The sequence below is a fragment of the Protopterus annectens genome, chromosome 12.part0 (assembly GCF_019279795.1).
Source record: "Protopterus annectens isolate FY-2018-M chromosome 12.part0, PAN1.0, whole genome shotgun sequence".
Taxonomy (NCBI): domain Eukaryota; kingdom Metazoa; phylum Chordata; order Ceratodontiformes; family Protopteridae; genus Protopterus; species Protopterus annectens.
The window spans coordinates 233,527,988-233,550,953 of NC_056746.1; the positions used below are offsets into that span (position 1 = coordinate 233,527,988).

A 22,966-nucleotide genomic window follows, 5' to 3' on the forward strand; every position below is an offset into this window, starting at 1 on the left:
ATCCATCACAGGATGTACAGATGCAAACTTACTTATGCAGGTCAATTTGGAGGATTGCCAATTCACCTACTGCGTATCTGTGGGATAGGGAAGGAAACTGGTACACCATGAAATCCCACAAAAAATGATGGGATGGCATGCAGACTCCACACAGAAGAAAGCTTAGCTGTGAACTGAGCAGGAAAACTGAGCGCCGTGAAACGGTGACAGTAAATGCTGCACCCTTGTGCTATCCCCTCTTCAGCATATTTATTTAATTTAATAATAACTTATACTGTTAGTTTCTGACAACCAGTGTATCTCAGTCTAAAATGGCCTCTGTATAGTACTGTTATAAATATATTTCTTGTTTTATATATATTTGTTATGCTTGCTTATTTACAGTCTTTCTTATTTTTGACAACGTGACTATATTCATGTTTATGGTATTGAATAATTTACTTATGCATTATTCCCTTTATTGTTTTTATCAGACTGATTTATTTAAGAATGAGAGATTCTCTCCCCTGGTATCCACTGGAAATGAGCTTTGCTTCTACAGCTTCCAAACAGCATTAAATAGAGGAATTACAGACAATTCTAAGCGTGACAAACAGTATTAAAAAAATCTAAACAATGCATTACCGCATTCTTCAGCTCAAAAATCTCAGCTTCATACTGCTCCCTCATGTTATTCATCTGAATCTGCAGCTCAATAAGATCCTTGGAAATCTGAAATGGTAAGGAATCAAGTGGTGAGTGTTAGTTTCCCTACAGCACCCAGGCATACTTGACGAGAAAGAATTCAATCAGTCATGCAGCAACTGTACAAAATTGTAATGTCAAATCTGTACTTCTAAATTTTACTTAATTAAAGGGGTTCTAACTAAAACACTAATGCATTAATCAAATAAATTAGATAATCAAATTTAGGCTATAAAGGATATTTTAAAGATTTCATATCGACATGGTGTTACACTAAGGAGCGTCTTGGAAAGACTCCAGCAATTGCAGACAATGACATTTAAGGGGCTTAGAAAATAATCTTCAGTCTCACATGTGCATAGCAGGGAATGTAGTTGAATCCACATAAATGTTGATAGGCAGATAAAAAGTTCAGTTGTATAAGTAAACTTGGCATAACAATAGATATTCAAATGATCACTGATGTAGTAGGCTATGTTATATGTGTCATACCCTGTTAAGGATATCATACCAGCCAGTATCCAAAGCTTCAGGGCACCTTTCATGCACCCAAGCCATTAGCTCGAGTGGAGCTGACTAAAAAGATAGGTTTGGACACCCATCCATTCAGAGATTTAATTCCAACTGAAACATGAGGGCTGACCCCTGAGAGACATTTCTTGGAAAACTAAAAGTACATGTCCACACCCTGACATAAAAAAAAACACACATACATAAAACAGGGGTGGGGTGGGGTAGAGGTTTGGGAGCAGCTACTGCAGCAGTGATCATTTCCAGTATTTACTATTATTGTAAGTTTACTTTCACAACTGTACTCATAACCGGCCTTAGGCATAGGCCAACTAGGTGGCCGCCTAGGGCGCAGCTCTAGCAGGGGCGCTTTCCAGTATATGTTGGCTGTAAGTAGACCAGGCTGGGGCCACTGAGTGGTGTGCTGGGGGGCGCTGTGGAACTCTTTTGCCTAGGGCACCAGTTGACCAAAGGCCGCTCCTGACTGTACTGTGTTCTTCATATGGATCACTTCTGCAGTGCCTAAGCTACATGGGTAGATTACCTTAGCTTAAAATAATAGGGAGGTGAAAGGGAACAGTCCAGGACCTCCAGGAGATTGGTCTTACAAAGCCAGTTCTAGACTTGGAGAAAAAAAACTAGTCTACTAGTAAACGTATGTAGAGAGGACCAAGTTGTTCTTTCATCAATCCTTTCCAAAAAACATAGATGAAGCCATGGCCCTGCCTGGAATAGTTTTGTTGTGGTGGCAATAACAAAAGTTAATAGCCTAAGACAACTATTTGGAAATAGTCTACTTTGACTCAAATTGTCCCATCTTCTCACTTTCACAAAAATGAACAACTGATTACAAGTTGTGAAAGATTTTGCTTTGTCAGGATAGCACCTAAGTTGTCAGTGGACATCCAATGTATGAAATATCCTTTCTCCCTCATTTTTGGGTTTTGGAAGGAAAACAAGGAGATGAACAGATTGGCTTAAAGTAAATTGGGATACCACTTTAGGCATAAAAGAAGGATTAGTTTTCAAACAAACCCTGTCTCTGTTAAAGATGAGATAAGGTTCACAGGTGACTATTAGGCAAACTGCCTTGAAGGGCCATTTCATGCCTAGTCAGTATTCTGAAGTCAGAATCATAGGTTCATAGGTTCATAGGTAGGTACTAGGCTATCAGCCCAAGGGCCTACGCAAGCCTAGCCAACAAGGTTCCCTGGCTTACGCCACCCAAGAAAGTTATTTTCCTGTGCCACTGTCGAGCAGAGACACAGAAGTGATCCCCGGGGTGTATTTCCTATTTCCCATCCATTCATCAAGATTTTCCATATAGTGTATATTGTGTTTATGAGGTGAAGACCTTTGTCATTGTGCTAAACCAACCCCCACTATAAAAGTTTGCATTTCTGAAACTTTTCTTGCAGAGGTCAGAGCAACCAGCAAAAAAGTTTTCCATGTTAAGAACCTCAAGTCAGCCAGACGAGCTGGTTCAAATGGAGTAAGTGTTAGCCTTTCTAACACAAAAATAAGATTCCCAAAGAGGAACCATCAATTTCTTAGCAGTCTTCTTATGTAGCACCCCTTTCAAAAACATTTTCACATGAGCTCGCATTTAAAGATGGGATCCATGGCTAGACATGCTGAAATGGCCAACAAATGAACCTTGACATTGGAGTAAGACAGGCCATAGGATAGTAACTCACACAAATACTGTAAAACTAGAGAAAAACAAGCCCTGAATAGGTGCTGGTTGTTTTGTTGGCACCAACTAATAAAACTTTTCCATTTACTTCTGTATGGTTTTCTAGTAGCAGGCTTTCTTGTTTCCATTAGTACCTGCTGCAGTTCTCAATAAACAGGCACCTAAATGGTATTACAATCCTGTCATCTAGGCAGTCAGTGGTAGCTGTTTTGTGGTTGGGATGTGGCAAACACACCTGATCTTGTCTGAGTAAATTCAATCTGTGAGGAAGCTTGTGATAATTGCTCTGGCCATTTCCAAAAGAAGGAAGAGCCATTGTTGCCTGGGCCAGAAGGGGATCACCACAGTGATCTTTGGGGAATGCTTCTGACTCTTCAGAAGTACCCTGGAAATCAGTGGAAATGGTAGAAAAGCATACGTAAAAGGCTTCTGTCTTCCAGGCCTTCTTATGTGGAGCCCTGGAATAGAATTTTGCCTGTTGAATGTATAGAAGGAGGCAAAATATTGATCTGAAGATTTTCCCACAGATGGATGAAATCTTGGAAGACCCTCCGATTCAGTTTCCATTAGTGAGTGTCTGCTTTAGTCCCTCTCAGCTTGTCTGACACAATTTTGTTCTGATAGAATGTAAGATGCATGTATAGTGAAGTTATACTGTTAAGCTATATGCCATGCTAACATGGCTAGTCTGCATAGGGGATAAGATCTGATTCCCATTTCCTTGTTTATATACCACAACACTGTGGTATTGCCTGTAACCCCTTGAAGAATTCCTGGGAGCCATAGATGATTCAGAGAGTTGAGAGCCCTTATAGGACCTAGCATCTATTTTATATTTATGTGTTTTGGCCTCTCTTTATTGTCCCACAGACCCTGCACTTCTACACCCATTGACACTATTTCCTAAGCATAGTCTGAGGTTTCTGCAATGACTGACTGCTTTGGAGCAGGAGAGAAGAATGGGAGACCTGGATTCTGATAAATTTGATGTCTACACACAGTCTATCATCTTCCTGTGGAAGAAAAGCTCTTTGCCCTGAGGTGTCTAACAGGGACCCCAAAACACAATCCTGTGTGATGGAGTCAAAAAGACTTGAATGTTCTCTTGGAATCCCAGCCAGTGTAGGAGATCTCTTATCCAGGTGAGAGATTCCTAACATTTTGAAAAAGACTCTGTAAAGTTTATCAAGTTATCTAAATATGTACAAATGTGGATACTCTGTAATCTGGAATGGGCTGTAACAGGAGATAGACACTTTGTGAACAACCTTGGAGCAGTGGATAGCCCAAAGGCTAAGACAGAGAACTGATAATGCCATCCAAACAGACAAAACTTTAGAAATGTGATGATTTGCATTTTTTTTAATCTAAAGTTACTACAAAACTCAAATGAGGAAAGATAGGTAATAGCTTGTTAAGCAAAAGCATTATAAACTTGGAAAGTATCACAAACTAATTCAGGAAAGAAAGATCCAGAACTGGTCTCCAGGAGTTTTCTTTCTTTGACAATAAAAACATTCTTGAGTAAACTCATTCCCTAACTGAGGAGAAAAAACTGTTTCCATTACCCTTTGAGTCTGGCAGGTATGGAAGAATCCCTTGAAAAGGAGGAAATTCCTCCCACCACCCTCTGTATCCTAGATGGATCATATTCAGCATCCATTTGTCTGAAACAATCTGCTGCCAAAGACAGAAATGGAGATTTAGAGCTTCGGGAAGGGATACGGGACTGCCAGAGTGGGATAGGGAAACAAGGCCCTTTGTATAGTCATTTTAACTTGTTTGACTGCCCTTTGTTCAGTGGGATTCCTGCTTTCCTTTGGAAACTTCCATGACATTGCTTTTTAAATGTCTGCTTAATAGCATTTTGCTGACACTGTTTATTTTCTTTCTTTTCAAAATTAGATGAGGGAGCCGAGAACCCCTTGGAAAATTCAGAGAACAGGGCTGAAAAATCTGAGAAATTCCCTGAATTAGCTTACCTCCCTCATCATACTTTCTGCAAACCTCTGCAGCGGAGGATCCAAGAACTAAATCTTTACCCAAGGGAGAATTTAAATTTCATTTTTGACATCTTTGAGGGGAGGTCTGAGAATGTAGTGGCAGCAGCCCTGGAAGTAGTATCTACAGAATCATAAATACACTTCATAAAATAAGTAGTGGCTTGAGAAATAGAAGAAACCAAACATTACAATGCAGATTTTCCTCACAAGAGGAAACTGAAGCCAAAATATTAGTCACACTTTCACAATTCTAACAGTATACCAGGACTGAACAACATTATATATATAAAACATAAATATAAAAACATATTATATGTATATTATTATTATATGTGTATATATATATATATATATATATATATATATATATATGTATGTATGTATAAAAACACACCAAACCTAAAAAACACTCAAGAACAATAGGCAACAGGTGGTTAAATCAACAAGCACTTCAAGTTTTTAGCATAAAAGCCTTTAATCTCATGCTTTCGTCAAAACTGGCTTCTTCAGGAATCAAATCAATAAAACACTTCTGAAACATTAAGTATTTAAGCAATCACTAACCAATGAAATAACACACTTAGTTAACAAAAACAATTAAGTCACTTAAAGGTATAACACATGTAAAAACATAAAAATGGTAAAAAGGTACAAAGGCAAAACAGCTGCACATTAACACTAAAACAAAACAGATGATAATTAATAAATTAAATACCATCTACAGACACAAACAAACAATGCCCTATATAAACATTCAGAGTTCTGTAATAGCGATAAAAAGTCATGTTTGCTAAAGGACATGATGGAAGGTGATTATAAAAACAAATTAGAAAGTACTGAGACCCAGGGGCAAATAAAATTAAATGCAGACAAGTACCCTGGGTTGAATGAGAGTGTTAAAATTAAATGCTTTTTTAAAAGAGAAGAGGCGTAAAGTCAACAATCAGTAAAAAGTGTAGATGGTATTTCATTTATTAATTAATATCTATTTTGTTTTACTGTTAATGTGCAGCTATTTTACATTTGTACCTTTTTAACATTTTTACCTATGTTATAGCTTTAAATTGCTTAATTGTTTTTGTTAATTAAGTGTGTTATTTCATTGGTTAGTGATTGTTTAAATACTTAATATTTCAGAAGTCTTTTATTGATTTGATTTCTGAAAATCAGTTTATGATGAATGTGTATGATTAAAGGCTTTTTACGCTAAATACTTGAAGTTGTCGATTTAACTACCTGCTGCCTATTGTTCTTGAGTGCTTTTTTAAGTTTAGTGTGTTTTTATACCTCTTGTCGTTTAGTCCTGGTGTATTGTTATTGGTGTCATTTTTCCTGGCTGCACCATGGCTATGGGTGGTAGAGATGAATTATTGGACATTACTTTGCATTCTGTGTCTGAACTCAAGATAATATGCTGAAGGTGCTTATTTCTACTTTGAATGGAATGAATAAGACTTTGGAGAACTTGACTGCTCAGCAGTGAATCATTTAGTCAGAGAAATAAAGGTAGACTGAGGGAATCTAGCAGTTCGAAGATGATGTTAGAATAGTTGTGAAAATAAATGGTAACCCACATCAGTTTCCACAGGTAATGAGTTCCTATAAATTTAAAGATGTTGCTGCCTTGTTAAAGCACAATTACAATCCTTTTGCTGATTTTAATGAAGATGCAGTGGACAATGTTGATGTAAAAGATTTTAGAGGGCATTTGTTTGAAATGGAGAAGTGTCTCAAGAAATATTGAAAAAATAGAAAGAAAATGTGTGGGAAGCAATGTGCAGAGTATATATAATGTCCCAGGTAATTCACTGTAAAATTTCAGATGCAAAACGCATCAAAATCGAGTGTCTCTTCATGAAAGAAAGCCTGTGCAGGCAGTTGCTGACATCCAAATACAGCGTCTTACTAGTAGCACAAACACTAGCTCTCGTCAATACCACTCCACAAAACGATAACTTGTCATGAGCAGCCAAATAAAAACAAGCGTTTAGCGGAGGTAATAGAATATTTATTAAATAAAATAAAACGGCAAGCTCTTTCAACTGGTGGTCTTCTTCAGGCCAATAATAACTAAAAAGCTTAGTGCAATCTTTTAAATATTTAAAATGCAATGATGTCACATGCTAAATTAATTGAAATACATACGCTACTTCAGATTTAAAAGGGGCATAAGATACTGCCCTTATTTCAAACATAGCTCGTTGAGAAATATTGAGCCCTTGTTGTCAAGAATAAATACTTTGAGCTGCATTAATGAAACAATTGTGCCTAAAAGACTGACCCCAGGATTTAATAAATCTGTGTAGGCTCCGTGTAGAGCCTACATGGAATGTATTAGTGTACACAGCCATGGTTCCCCCTCGGCTGGGCGCCATGCATACTAATGATGGTGCACTGCCGAAAGAGAGCATAGGAACAGGGTTATTGACTCCATGTAGGGGAAGTGTAGAGGCTACCCATGGTTGTGGATAGCCTGTACTGCTCCCCACAACTGTTGAAATGCTGTGAATTGGGTCAAATGTGTAATATTTTATTTTAATTCTTTTATTTTCCATTTTTTGCATGTTTGAGCAGTGTGGTGCAGAGTGCAGCAATGCCAAGCTGTGCTCACATGTAGACAGCTGATACCTGCCAAACATCTAAAAATAGAAACCAGATGTCATTATTATCATAATTACATATTGTTGTAATTTTAAATATATATATTTTTAATTGCTGTTTGTGCAGCGCAGTGCGGAGCACATCAAAGCCGAGCAGCGCTCATACATACATAGGCGACAATTGCTAGACATATAAAAATAGAAACTGGATGTAATTAATTATTCATGTCTGGGTTTATTAAAGTGCATTTGCGTGGTGCACTGCAGTGCTTAGCAACACTAACAGGTATCCCAGTAGTATATGTGAAGGTATACTAGTTTTCATAATATCCAAGTAGCTAAATGGATAGAGATACAGTCTAATGTTTAGTAGGTCCTGGGTTCAAGTCTGTAGGAATGATAAGATGTCTATAAATTAATTTATTATATATGCTTAATTTTGCAAACAAATTTGTGAAATATGGCACTGCTGTACTGTTTGGTTTGTACATTGCTAAGCTGAGCTAAACCCAGGTTGTGTGAGTTTTCGCACTGCTTAGCTGCACTTACCTGGTTTGAGAGCTGCTAAGCAAAGCAGCACTTTTTGAATGTTACTCTGTGATGTGTAAGGGTGGAAAAACAGCCTATATTAGGCACAATAGGTGGGGATTCTGCAACAGTCATTGGAGTCTGATCAACTGGTGATATAGCAGGCGGTGCTGGTGATGATGTGCGCTTTCAGGTGCAGAGATAGGGTATTCAGGAGTACAGGGTCTTTGTTGGGCTCCTGGTAAAAAAAAAAATCATGAACCCAGGCTTCTGCAGGGTGGTTTCCAGGACTTGGAGTGTAAGGTGATGGCCTGGCACTGGTTGGCCAGGGAACTCACCAGTGTTACTGATATCCCCCGTACAGGTGAGCAGTGTAATCACCATTATGACAACATGAAGAGGAGAAAGAGGGGAACCTTGGACACCTGGGTCCAAAAAGCTAGAGTTGGGAATGCCCCACAAATGTGTAAGTATCTTTTCCTCTGTTTTACCAATATACAAGATGATGTCACAGCTGCAGCTGAGAGGGCTCACAATGTCGAGTCCCATGCCAGGTGCCTGGCCAGGTTGCACTGTGAGTGTGGTATGTACAGATTTATTATGCTAACTGTAGTGCAATAAGCAAGAAAGAGTAAAGCATTTACTGCAATAAAGCATACACCATAAAAACTGTAGTGCAAAAATGGGAAAGTAGAACTGTAGTGTAATAAGTGGACAATAACAACTGCATTGCAATAAACAATCAACAAAACTAATAACAGTAAGCAAAATGGTGTATAGCAGGATTGTGTTGTCATAACCATTGCAGTAGTGCTGTATGCATTACTTGTCTATGGTAAGGTTGCTTCTGTCAAGTGTAACACTGTAATAGCTGTAGAATGCAAAAGTAATGGTCTACAAACTGTATTGTTTAACTCGTAGTATGGTCCAAGACTGTCTCCAGGACAATATCAGTCACATAAAGCTCTCTGTTCCTCCTACTTTAGGTAATAAAGGTATATGGCTGAGGTAGCTCAGTCTACGGGCAGATATCGTGTGGACTTCTCAGACATTTATCAGCAATACCAATAAAGTGTTAAGCATCATTGTTAATTCCTACAGAAATCTGTTTTAATAAATGCATTATGGCCATATTCCATGCATGTGTGTTCTGCTGTCACTGCAGTCAGGTATACCATTGTAATAGTTCTGGAATGCAAAATTAATTCATTCACATAATGCTGTCTTTTTCTCCCACTCCAGGAACAAAAGGTATATGGGCAATGTAGCCCATGTTATGAACAGATATGATTGTGGTTACATTTCACAGACACTTATCAGCGATACCAATAAAGTGTTAAGCAGCATAGTTGATTCCTAAAGAGATTTGTTTCAATATATGCAGTACAGTTGTATGCCCTGCATGTGTGTTCTACTGTCACTGCAGTCAAGTATAGCACTGTAATAGTTCTAGAATGCAAAACAAATTCAGTGACATAATGCTGTCTTTTTCTCCCACTCCAGGAGCAAATGGTATATGGTATATAGTTGAGGTATCCCATATTATGAGCAGATATGATTGTGCTAACATTTCACAGACAGTTATCAGCAATACAAATAAAATATATATTTTTTGCAGATGTCCCTTGCAGTCACAGCTATTGGTTTCTATTCCCATGCCTGCCAACTAAGGCATGACAGATGCTGAGATTATGTACTGTACACAAACATGCCTCTCAAGTGTCACAATTTCGCATAATGTAATTAAAACTGCCTAATCCATCTGTCACAGGATTACCAGAAAAATGATTACCTAGAATGCAATGTATTACCAAATATGCTTTCAGAATTCCTTGACAGTTATAGAAGTCCACATTATATGAAAGTGTTCTGTGTAATAGCATACTTGCAGTTGTCATTCCTTGGCTCATACTGACCCATGTTAACAGCTTGAGAGGTATGTATGTGCTATATCAGGTATAGGAGAATTATAGTCACTGTACTCAGAACGGACACTACACGCCTGTAGAGTACTTAGTATCAGTGGTTTCAGGGTTATAGTCTGCATGGTCAGTAATGAATTGCTTCTCTCTCTCTCTTCCCACCCTTAACTTCATTTATTTATAATCGTTATTTATTATTATGATTTAATATTAACTTATGTTGTTAAACTAACTATATTTTTACAAAATGTGATGTATTATTGTTATGTGTTATTATGATTCACTATTAACGTACTTTGTTAAACTATTTCGTTGCCCTTATGGTTTACTTCTTACTGGCATGCTAACGTACTGACTGTTATGTTATTTACTGTTGTATTGTACATACTATACATTAATATGTATTTGTATGAATTAAAATGATGTTCCATTATGTTAATATTAACAATGGTTTGGATATTACTAACCTTAACTTATTACTATACCTCATTCACCACAGCACATCAAGGTAGGCCGGTTCTGGCTGATCCCCTGACCTTGCCTTAACTGGCTGTGGCACCAGGTCCTAGGATATCTGGGACCCACACTGGTGGTGCCCCATCTGCTGTCCCTCCACCACCTGGGGTGTTGGGTAGCAGTGCCCCATGGGACGGGGTCTGGCCCCATCTGGGAGAGCTGGTGGATGGGGTGTTGTCATCTGGGATGAGCTGCTGGTCTTGGTGTGCAGGATGGTCTACTGTGGGTTTGACTGCCAGGTGCACTGGATTGAGGGTATGCTGGCCAACCTGGTGGGGCAGCCTCTCCCCGGTGTCCAGCCTCCAGCACTGCCACCCTTAGGACAGTGAATGAGCAGTGCTGACAGTACCATAGTTAGGGATGTGAGTCATGCTGCTGCTGTCTGGAGGCACATGGGACTTGGATCCACAACACCCTCCCTAATTAAGGTGTTCACCCTCCTCAAGTGTCACACACCACCCCTGTCTGCTGTCTTGTCCATCTTGTCTGTCTGCAAATGAATCCTCACCTACCCAACTTACCTCCCCCATACGTCCCAAAAAAAAATGTCCCATACCTAGCTCTCCATTTTGCACACATGTCCACTGGACACACATAATTTGGTTCAATTAGCTTGACAATTCAGTAATGTTGTCCTCACCCCTCTCTCTGGGGTTGAGAGTTCAAAGTTGTACAAATTCTATCAAAGTGCACAGTTGTTGCTGTACAAGAAATGGATAACTATGGTTCTTTTCTACATCCATCCTGCACATCCCTACCCACCTTTCACTATGTTTTTCCCCCTGCTTGCATTCCATTTCACCACTTTCCTATCTCCCCATTTTTTTTCTCTTTATATTTTTTTAGCACCTTCTGCATGGCATGCCAGGTCGTACAGCTTCGCTAAGCTCAGCTAAATACAGCTATATTGACTATATGTGTTTTTTAAACTTGTAATACACACTTACAAAATAAACACATGTCCCATCTTTTGAACCCAATACTATCGCACCTGCATACCACTGCATTAGCCTGCCATGCCACAGAACTTGTAATTAAAACAGGTGATTTAAAGAAAACATAGTAATTGCCAGTTACAGTCATTAAGTGTGTTTCAGTAGAGCTGCAAGCTGCACCACTCAAACTTGCTTAAAAAGTAATTAAATTAAAATGAGGCACAGGTGGGGGTGTTGGGGGCTGAATCTGTCCCAGAGGTAGACAACCCTCTTATGCCTCACCACACACAGTCAGTATGCCCACACATACCCAGCCCCGGAGGCCACAGATATTGGACAGTTGCAGGGTGGGGACATTGAACAGGAAAGTGTGGCAACTATGGCTCCAGTGAGTGTAGACATTGGCCACAGCCAGAGGGCTGGCAAGGTCCTACACAGGCAGATTGACAGGGGTGCTTGTAGGAGGTCTCCTGTCCATCCACCACCTGTTGCAGGTGTCACATCATGGTCCACTTGGTGCATGTTTTGGGCTGTCATGGAGCCACAGGCATGTTCTGACTGGAACACCAGATGTATGCTTAGGGTTATGGATGCAGGACAGTCTGACATCCATGACTGCGTCCACTGCACTGGGGACACCTCAGATCAGTTGACTGATGCAGTGGACAGAAGGTGGGCTTAGACATTGTCTGTCTTGGAAAGCACATTGTCTGTGTTGGAACATGTGGTTGGAGTTGAGTGTCAGACTCATGGATATAGGTTAGCAACCCCATCTGCTGAGAGTCCACGTGGCTGTGCACAATCATGCTCCCATAGTGGCAGTACATCCAGCACTATAGAGGGAAGTGTGCTGTCCACACACCATGACATGGCAGGCCATGGGCTTATAGTCCTGGGTGTTCCTGTGGGGGACACAGTCCCAACAGATAGCAATTACCATCAGGTGCTAGCACCGGTACTCACCTTGGTCATGGAGGTGCTAGTGCAAATCCTGGCAGAGCTTGTTCCCATGTTTGGGGCCAGACACAGTGAACTGTCAACTCTACCATGTATGGTCTAAAGCTGTCCAACATACACACAGGTAGGGCTAGCACTGAGCTTGACTGTGTACACGTACACACTTACACACCACTGTCAAATGCAGGTCACCTGCAGACACACACGGCATCTTTCCATGGTCCATCTTACCTGCTCCCCTTCTTGACTCACACACATGCTGTCAACTATTTGGGTCAGCCTAGGCCTCTTGCACCCCCACATAACACCATGTGCAAGTGATGATACCTATGCCACATCCCTGTCATCCTCGCCATCGACGCAGGGAAATTAAGCTATGTGTCTGATATACAGGGTGACTATATTAGTTAAGATGTACTTATCTAATGCAGTGTTGTTTTGCCATGCCACCTGTAGTGGTTAACAACAGATACTGTATGCAGGCATTTGTCATGAGCACGCCACATGCTTTTGTGTACCTTATGTTGTATGATGTTGTAATGACTGTATACTTACATGATGACAGGTGTGTGACAGACCTATTTATGTTTCTGTTTTAGGTGTCTTTTTGGATAATCTATGGATACACAGTGGCAATAAAGCAGCACAGGATGGAATGTCAGCACAGCAGGAATATGTCTTCAGCAAGGTATAACACTACAAGTGCATGGCTCCATAGGTTCATATGTGTATAATAGGCTAGCAAGAACAATGGCAGCATTCAGCGTACTCATGCATCCCTAATATGTGAACAGGTCTGCAACCCTTGATAAGTGTCACCAGGGTTTTGGGAACTCACATATTTACAATCTGTGGTGATAGAGATGACTCATGTACAAATATCCTGTGTCCAGTACAGACAGTTTCATGTCTCCAGTTATGATTGTAGTGTTGTGGATCCCATTCTGTAACCTGCACATTATGTGTCACAGCAGAAGTGTGCTTCACATGCATAGGGAACCTGTTTCATGTAGGGTGTACTGTCTGTGTTACATACCTGTCTCTCTAGCATGTACTATGTATACCACAGTGAGGTTGTAGGAATGTAGAGCAGGTGAGACATGTGTTAATCCTATCATGGATACATGGAAGGTACACAGTGGGATCTGACACCTCCCTGTATGGAGCCAGACACAGCCCCTCCAAAGAATTTAGGGGACAGACTACACATGTATGGTCATGACAAAGACTCCATAGGACATATTATCTATGCTGTGCATTGGTGAACCATGGAACCTGTATGGCTGCTACAGTTGTATAATATGCCTGTGTAGTGACACAGCAAGGGTGCCATTGCACACAATGATAGCTATGATGGCTGCCACTTTCAGTATAGCAGTGACAGTCTGGGATTTACATCCCAAACCTGTTGGTGTAGGGTGTACAACAGTGAATGCATACCCACATCTTACTGACTAGTGAGAGTCAAAGGCTACATTACTCTCTATGTCCATGACTCCATGTGTAATGGCTCAACTGTATGCGGTGTGTGGACACTACAATATTTTGCAGGGGTGTATGATGTCCCACAGGGTAGTATTGTGCAGTCATTGGCAGTTAGTCATTGTCAATGACTCAAAGTACAACTGACTGTGTCTTAGGCCATCCTGGATAACTGTTGGTTCTATGTGGGAGTCTCTGACAGCTCCCAATATGCAATCACCTGCTAATGTACTCAGAGGTCACTGACAGTGGCTGTGACTGCAGAGAGGGAATAGGTAGACAGGGGTACGCCAATAATGGAGGATGGCAAACCCCACTGGTGACTGGCATCACTGCAGCGCAAGTCTCCCTCTGCTATCTTCCTAGAGTATGACTGTCAGACACTTGCCTATACACCAGCTGACATAACACTCTGTACATGATGTACACAGTTTCCAGCAAGGTCTGCTGGCTTAATATTGTCATATGCCTTGCAGGCCATGGTTGATGAAGTGAGACATATGTCTGACATCCATTACATAGTGTAACAGTCAATTGGCTCTACCGGTTACAGTCAGTAGCCATGATCTGGCCTTGAGCAAAAGTAACAGTGTTTGGTCCAGTGTTACTTGGTGTACAACAGTGTCAGTGCTCATATCCATGCTAACTCCTATCATGGCATTTCAGGTGACATGACTCAGAGATCTGGGGACACCACTTGGCACCACCTGTTAGTTGTCCTCTGTGCAAGTAAGCACTGCAGTTACTTCCAGCATATTGCAGGAAGAGAGTCATGCAAGGTGTCTGTACAGAGCACAGACAAACACGTTGTTGCTTAGTTATGCTGAGGTTTACTTGCCCAAAGGATGGTCCAGGTCCTTACCTACAATGTCCTGCAGCAGTGCTGTGGCATCCCCACATGGGGAACCAACATAGTGCATCATGTGTTTACCAATATGGGTGACCAGTACAGCCCCCCCAATGTGAGGTCGTCCCTGGTGAGATCTGGCCACAGATCAGTCTCCTTAGAATTATCGGCATGTATCCCCCTTGCAGATAATACAGACATATATGTCAAGACAGCCATTTATTACCTCCTGTGGGATGGTTGACATAGCATGACTGCACCTCATCCTTCAGATGGGACAGGCAAGTATGCAGAGCTCTACACCTATACATTATATCAGCAGCATTACAGTGGCATGAACTTGGCTGTACATGACAGGACAGACACAAGCTCATCATGGCTCTGCAAACTTGACTGGTGGACAACTGCCATTAGCAGGCTGTACAATAACAGGTGGACAGTGTTGTGTGACAGTTGGGATGAGGGTGACCTCCTTACATGGAAGCACTACCTCCTCAGCTAAAAGAAGCACATAGTGTTGCTGTGATGCTGAGAAGACACAGTAAGTGATAAAACCAGCCAGCTAGCCATGCAAAGCAGAACCACAACACACAGTGTAGTTACATGTGTGACCTCAAAGGACAGGCCCAGATTCAGTGACCTCATACGTCATGATGCCACATATGATGGGTCTGGACTCATACCTAACCTGTACACCCACACTGTCTGTATCAACTACACTTCCTTGCCCACACCATATGTGACACATGGCATTCCTACAACCTGTCCCATAACTTCCATATTTACAAAGCAGTTCATAACTGGTCTCTCATTGGCAGATACACAGCATCTATTGCACATTCTAACATTCCAGGCTACATTCCACATGTGATCTGACAAGGATTACTAACACCATTGGGACACCCTTGCAATCATCCCAACATTACTGGCTGTACACCAGCTGAGTGGACAATGGCAACTGTTAGGCCCTTGCACAGAGGCGACACATCCACTGACTGACATAACTATATACCTCTTTGTCTGAGTATCCATATCTGTTTGGCTGTAGAGGTGATCATTATGGAGCTGATCAGCACACATATATGTGTTCTACACACAGTTGACTTTACACAGTTTGGATGTGACAGGGGGCGTATGACTATTACACATGGTGGGCATTTCCGAGGCAGTGACCATGGACCTGGGTGAGGATACCTCAGATCATACAACCTCCTAGACTTAGCCAAGCTGTCTGACTATATCCCCTGCTCAGGCAACATTTAAAAAGGACCCACTTAGGCATCTATGATACTATCATTGTAGGGGTCACTAAGTGGCCCATTGCTGGCACACATATGCAACATAGAGACATTTGCCTCCAATAGCTGATCTGTCAGCAGCAGTGCTCAACAGGGCACAGTCCTGGGTCCTCTACTGCTTGGAATCCATTCAACTACAATACATGTGACTACTGACTGACTGTGGCTAACAATGTTGGCTGATGCCTGTAAATTCTGAGCACTCATAGAGTCTCTGTGGTATGTCACTGTCTTGCAAGAGGGTATTGTGGACACCTGCTGGTTGACATAGTAATGACCATAAACTCCTTGAAAATATATGTGTAGTATCAGTTTCATCAGTTAAACCTACTGTATGTACCTGGTAAGTAGCACATCAGTTGCAACATGTAATGTACATACTCAGGGGTGAATGAATTGGGCACACAGACCTGGCCACACAGGTGTGCACCTAATGTTCCTTAGATCACCCTGCCCCTACAGTGGTATGGCAGGAATCATATGGCATAGCTGAGGCCACAGTCACCTGTAACTGACATGCTCATAACTTCCAAGTACTCTTCCCTCAGCATGCCAATATCTGAGAGCAATGGCCATTTGATGATGTACCTTTCCAAGCAGTACTGGCAACTGCACACAACAGTAAGATCCCTCACGAGGTCATGGCACATCTCCAGTATGTGTTCAATGGGGATAATCTGCAATGAGTGTCATTGTCACCTGTGCCATATAGACTGTTCGGAGGTGATCTGTGCTTTGCATATGGGGCAATGTGTGACCCTGCTTTATTGCATATGCTGCCTATCTGTAGGAGGCATAATAGATGGATATCCCACTGTAAGGACATTAACCTCATATGTGATGTTGGTGCTACATGCTTGTGGGAGAGATTTGTCTAGAAGACTTAAACACACCCTTGAAACAGAACTCTGCCTAATGACACAAAGAGCACCTCAGTGCACCTCACCACCTCCCATCTATATGAATGGCTGGGTGACCATTATCTCAAAACAGGGCATCTTCCTGTGTCCCTCTTGGACTGGAGCAATATGTGCTGATCCTGTAACTATGGGTATAAAGATGTCTATGATTGTGAGAGTTGTATGGCCATTATGCCAGTGACATTCAGACATCCTACAGTTCCATAACTTGATGTAAAATGCTCTAACAGGCTCACACACAACCATGGGAACACTGAGGCTAGCATCTCTTCCAGTCACTGTGTATATGATATGCCAAGACACACACATAGTGCAAATTGGCTGTATGTAGATGAGAACACTTACCTATGTAATGGTACACACTACAGATCACAGTATGTGATGCAGTGCCAAAAAGTGCATAACCATTGCAGGTGGATAGCCCATGAGGGTATGGCAGTTGTTTTGCAGGAATATACAGACACATGCACACCAAGTAGCCTGGAGTAAGATTAGAACCCTACCTATCTAGCCTTGTGCACTATAGATCACAGTATTTATTGCATGCCCCATGAGCTTAAGTCTCGATACTACACTGTCAGCTGGTAGTCTTAAGGTGGATGACATGATCAGGCCTTGTACAAGAAGGCAGTGTGGAAGCCAGCAGCAAGTTACAGGACCAAAAAGGGCATAACCAGTGTAGGCAGGGGGATATCCCATGAGGGCATGGCAGTTGTTTTTCAAGGGTATACATACACATGCACATGTGCGCGCACACACACACACGCACACACACACACACACACACACACACACACACACACACACACACACACACACACACACACACACACACACACACACACCAAGTAGCCTGGGGTGAGATTAGGACCCCTCTCTATCTAGTCTTATTCACTATAGATCACAGTACTTATTGCAAGTGCCACAGGTTGAATCTGTTGTATATGTGATTGCAGGCACAGTACTTGTGCATTACATAAACTAGGCTTGTGTTGAACAGCATCTGTGGCCTGCAGAGTGATATTGCTTCATACTATTGCTTCATACTATTATCTGCAACTAGTATCCCAGCAGTGGGATAACTGTTATCATCCTAGCTATGTGCGTACATTTACCAGTATGACCATATATGGCTGCGTGCTGTTAGATGGGCAAACCTGTGGGCAGGAATAACGTGCCCTGTCCATCCATGCATTGACAACATTATACCTTACATCACCTGCTCACCTGCATCTCTCTACGTGGTGACATTCATCAAGGACATGGGTCTGTAGGTAATTGGATTATGTACTGTTGCACTCTTAGTTTGGATCTTTTGAGCAACAGTATGGATGTGTGATAGTGCAGATTTACTCACCATTATTATGTATGTAGGACAATACAGACATCCACACATATATTTATGTAATTAACAGGGATATGTATATAAATGTAGCTGTGTGTGTGTATGATATGTATATGCATTATGTAGATATAGGGGGAGAGTCTATGTATCAATGTGATATATATAGCTATATATATTGGTATATCTATTTGACATTACATAATGACAGATATATTATGTGTGTGAGACAGAGATAGTGACAGATAGATGGATATGTATATGCATATGTCTGTATATATAGACATATATATACATAACAGGTCAGTCTGATGACGGGGCAACAGAACTGCACTCATTTTAACTACAATAAGTGTTTGGGCATGCCCAGTGTGACTGTCAGTACTTATAAAGTGACTCCAGGCCACACTTAACTGTACTCCAGTCTGGGATTTTGAGTGTTACAGACTATACCTCTCAAGTCCCCAGAGTTTCACAGAATGACCAGAGTTTTGGCTCATAGTTTTAGTCTGTTCCTCATAAAATGTGTGGTTTTCTGGCAAATCACTTGCATGAACTTAGGAATGAAGTCACTAAATAGTGACATACATTTGAGTGTCTGACTCCAAATCTTTTAGAAAATTGTTTTTTGACCCTGTTATTTTAGCAACTGTTTACATTTATGAGACCAGTATTTAACATATGCTCGTATTTGTGGGCCTTTGTCCCCCCATTCTGTCAGGCTTTGAACATATTTCTTGCAGTAAGAGGTTGAAAGGTATGTTACAGACATCTGTCCCTGTTTCTGCAGTACTGCACATCACTCAAAATGTCCACGGTATTTCCCAGCTGTCTGCTGTACTTAATATGTGACTGAGATTCATAATGTTACACCACACACAGACTGTCTGTGAAAACACCAACATAATAATACCTCACATGCAAAGGATGTGCCTACTTCCAGATTAGAAGCATCAACACCATCACCCATGCTAACTTCCCTAGCCCACTGAGTCACACAGGCTGCCTGACACAGTGGAGTCATTCATCACACAATCAACAGCATAAATATGTATGTTGTTATTCCTGTGTTACATATGACATACTGTGTGTGATCGAGTTCTGTGTTACAGCTCTGAGATTGCCTGGTCTGCTGATATACCACTGCTGACCTATTGTTAAAGCAGTTATATGGGAAAACTGCTGTATTGCGAGTGGGGGAACAATAGCACATGATCTGCTGGGATAGGCAGTGGTCCAAATATCATATAACCCCACTGTTTAACATCTCGCTTGACTGATGTAGTGCATATTCCAACCATGAGGCCTAGTGATTATTAAGGAACACATACTATTAGACTGGGTACCTGTAATCCCGTGTGGATGTTACTTCTGTCCACATAGCTCACTATATTTCCTTGAATAAATGCAGCAGATCAATACATATGATACCATATTATAGTAATCCTTACAAGTAGTGTGTAGGTTAGAGACTTACCTTACAAATGCAGCAGTTGACAGGACTGTAGTTCAGGGCTGACTCTGTGTGATGCAAGCAGTACACAGCCAATACATGTATAGGTACAAGTTGTGTGGGGTGTCTGGCATTAACAATTTTTACTATCTGTACGTAAGTAGGAGTAAGGTGTCATTCCCTAGGGCCCTACGTTGTCAGTGAATGTGCTATGCGTTGTCTCTTAGCCAAAGCCCTGGCATACTGGGCATGTCTATGTTTGCCTACAGGGACATCATCAGGGGGTTCCTCCTCTAAGTCTTCCAGTGACTGTGGCTGTGATGACATAGACACTGGTGGGGGGGGCTGTATATCCCTTCCCTTTGCTAATCCTGTTGCAGCTGTTTACACAGGATCATATTGTGTAGCATGGCACATACTGTGGACATATGGGCACATGTGCCTGGAGAGTACTGCAAAGCTCCACCAGATATATTGAGGCACCAAAACCATGACTTCAGAAGCCCAAACACATGCTCTATGATGTTCCTAGTTTGTGTGTGTGTGCCTCATTATGGTGTTCTTCAGTGGGTGTGTGCATGGCCCCCACATGCTGACGTGGGCCCCAAGGCTAGATTTTTTTTGTGGGCCTCCATAATTATATTTATAAAGAAGGAAAACAACAAAATTATTGGAAAGTGTACTTTCTAGCTTTCATTACAGCAAATTTTTCAATTATTTTTGAGTAATTGACTTTTTTAGCAAAATCATTTTCTATACATAAAATTGCCAAATGATTAAGCCGTTCTTGGCTAGTGGAATTTCTTTTCCACATTTTTAACGAGTTTGCCAATTTACAGAATGATCTCTCAGCCGACGAGACAGTTACTGGAATAGTACAAAATAATTTCAATGTAAAGGCAAATATTGCCAAATATTTTTTGCAGATTTTTTTCATATATTAAATTAAGAAGTTTAATTGGTGACCTTTCCGAACCAAAAACGGTCTTGTGGATTGTTTTAAGGTGAAGTACTTCATTTATTAAATCATCCGACAAATCTCTTTTGTAAGCTATTACAAGTATTGCTACTTTTGTGGTTAGCTGATCTTTGTCCAAATCCTCAAAATTCAAAATTGGAGAGAATAATTCACAAATATCATTTGCTGCTTCAAATCTTGTTTTCATATCGTTGATAATAAAATCCAACACTTGGTACACGACAGAATTTCGGAAGTATTCACATTTTTCAGAATTTGTGCACTTTTCGGGAAATTGGTTTTGGATTTCTATTGCTGTAACAACCACTTTAGCTTCATCAACAATGTTTTCCCATGAATTTCTTCCACTAAGTCTTTTACCAAGGCGGTCTATATATCAAGAGATAATCCTTTGCTTTGTATGACAATATTCTTATTATCTGTACTGGCTAGTATTTTATGCCAGTTGTCATCAACAGACCTTTCTAAGAACTGAAATATTTCTTCAAACCTTTAAGCATATTTAGTGCTGAAGGAGTTAATACTGTAGCCATCTCACTAAGAATGTCATCTATCGCACCAAGTACACCGGGGTAATGTTTGAAGATTGGACGCACAGCTTGAATTCTTTCGCTCTATCTTATTTCTGACACACTTTGAAGAGATAATGGTATGTGTTTTCTAAGTACCTCCCAGCATGCAGGACTATGAGCGAAAAAAGTGTACAAGCTCTCTACATTTCTGAAAAATGTTATAACATCTGGATTTAGTTTTGCAGCATTCACTCCTATGCGATTTAATGAATGTGCACCACAAGGGGAGAACACTACAAATTTGTTCTTTTCTAGAATGCAGGTTTGAACGCTGATTACTTTACCACGCATATTGGCACCATTATCATACCCTTGTGAATGGCAATCTTGAAGAGGTATATTGTGTTTTTCAAGAGTAACAAGTATTTCTTCAGTTATTTTTTGTCCCATTTTCCCAGTAAAATGTATGAATTCGATGAAACATTCAGTTTAAATCTTTGTTTAGAAATACATATCTGAGAATCAGGACATTTTGTTCGTTGTGCAAGATATCTGGTGTTGCATCAACAATTATGCCATAAAAAATTGAGTCCCTTCTTTGATCCAGAATGGTGTGAATAACTTGGTCTGCACAAAGGTCTATAAACTCATTTTGAGAATACCATGACAAATAATGGACAGATCCTTTCATATTTCTTCCTTCTTCTGTCTGATTTTGTTGAACTTTAGCAAGGTGTTGTCATGTTACTTCATCATATTTTGCAATTAGTTCCAAAACCCGTAAAAAATTTCCATTGTGGACATTTCCAAGTGTTGTGTTCTCTCCTTGAAACGCTAAACCTCTAGATACCAAAAAAAGTGTTACGTCTAAAATTCATCACAGAATAGCTTTCCACTTGGTTGTCTCAGACTGAATTTGGAGTTGGAGGGCTTTATCGATTCCATGTCCTATTAATGAATCCAAAAGACATTTCCAAGCTACATATTGTTTCCTATGTTTAGCACTATTTTCATGAGATGGCAAAATGTCATATGACTTTTTCCAAGGTTTATTTTTAGGAGAAAATTCTTCTTGAGCTAAACAGCTTAAGTTTTTGTTATGTGGATCACAGAAAAGTCGACATGGTAGGCAGTAAAGAATTTCTTTTGTTGCATTCCATGTTAGCCATTCTCGTGGAAAATGTTCACTTGTTCTATTATCTTTCATTTTTTTTTATATAAAAGAAACTCTTGAAATTCTCTGCCATTAACATCCTTTAGCAATTTCTTATATATCTTTTGGAATTCTTGAAAGGTGGTGTACTATTTCTTGTCACAGGTTATTTAAAATTACTTGAGGCCATGTACCAGGATCATTGTATTTTACATCAGGATTTTCAAAATGATGTGTAACTGAAGTATCGACTGTATCATGTTCTTTCACAGTTAGTTCTTCTTGAGGTTTCACATTTCCTTGTTCTATGACAGTTGCAACAGTGGCAGCCACTTCCTCTTCGACTGATTTTTGAATTTCTGAATTCTCATAATCGCTATCTTCATGATTAGTACTACGCGCTAAATTCTTTTCGTCACCATATTTATATGAATTTTATCGATTGATAGTGTGATGCTTTCGCTTCTTTTTCATATTTAAGTTTCCTTTACTGAGCGCCAGACTTGTGTTTATAATTTGAAGGAGACATGGCTTTACTTTTACTTATTATTGTTAATTTCTATAAAAAAAAAAAAAAATAAAAGCCAAAATATATAAGTTTTTCAAAATGAACATATCCATAAAGAACA

The 22,966-nt window shown here is 40.5% G+C and overlaps 1 protein-coding gene across 1 annotated transcript in view; it reads right to left on the reverse strand.

Annotated features, from left to right (window-relative positions):
* The window catches only part of CCDC78 (coiled-coil domain containing 78), a 739,645-nt gene that overhangs the window by 371,923 nt on the left and 344,756 nt on the right, over positions 1-22,966 (reverse strand). The window contains exon 10 of the mRNA XM_044089297.1: positions 625-711. Within this exon, the coding sequence (XP_043945232.1) occupies positions 625-711 (87 nt within the window). The remainder of the gene's footprint in view (positions 1-624; positions 712-22,966) is intronic.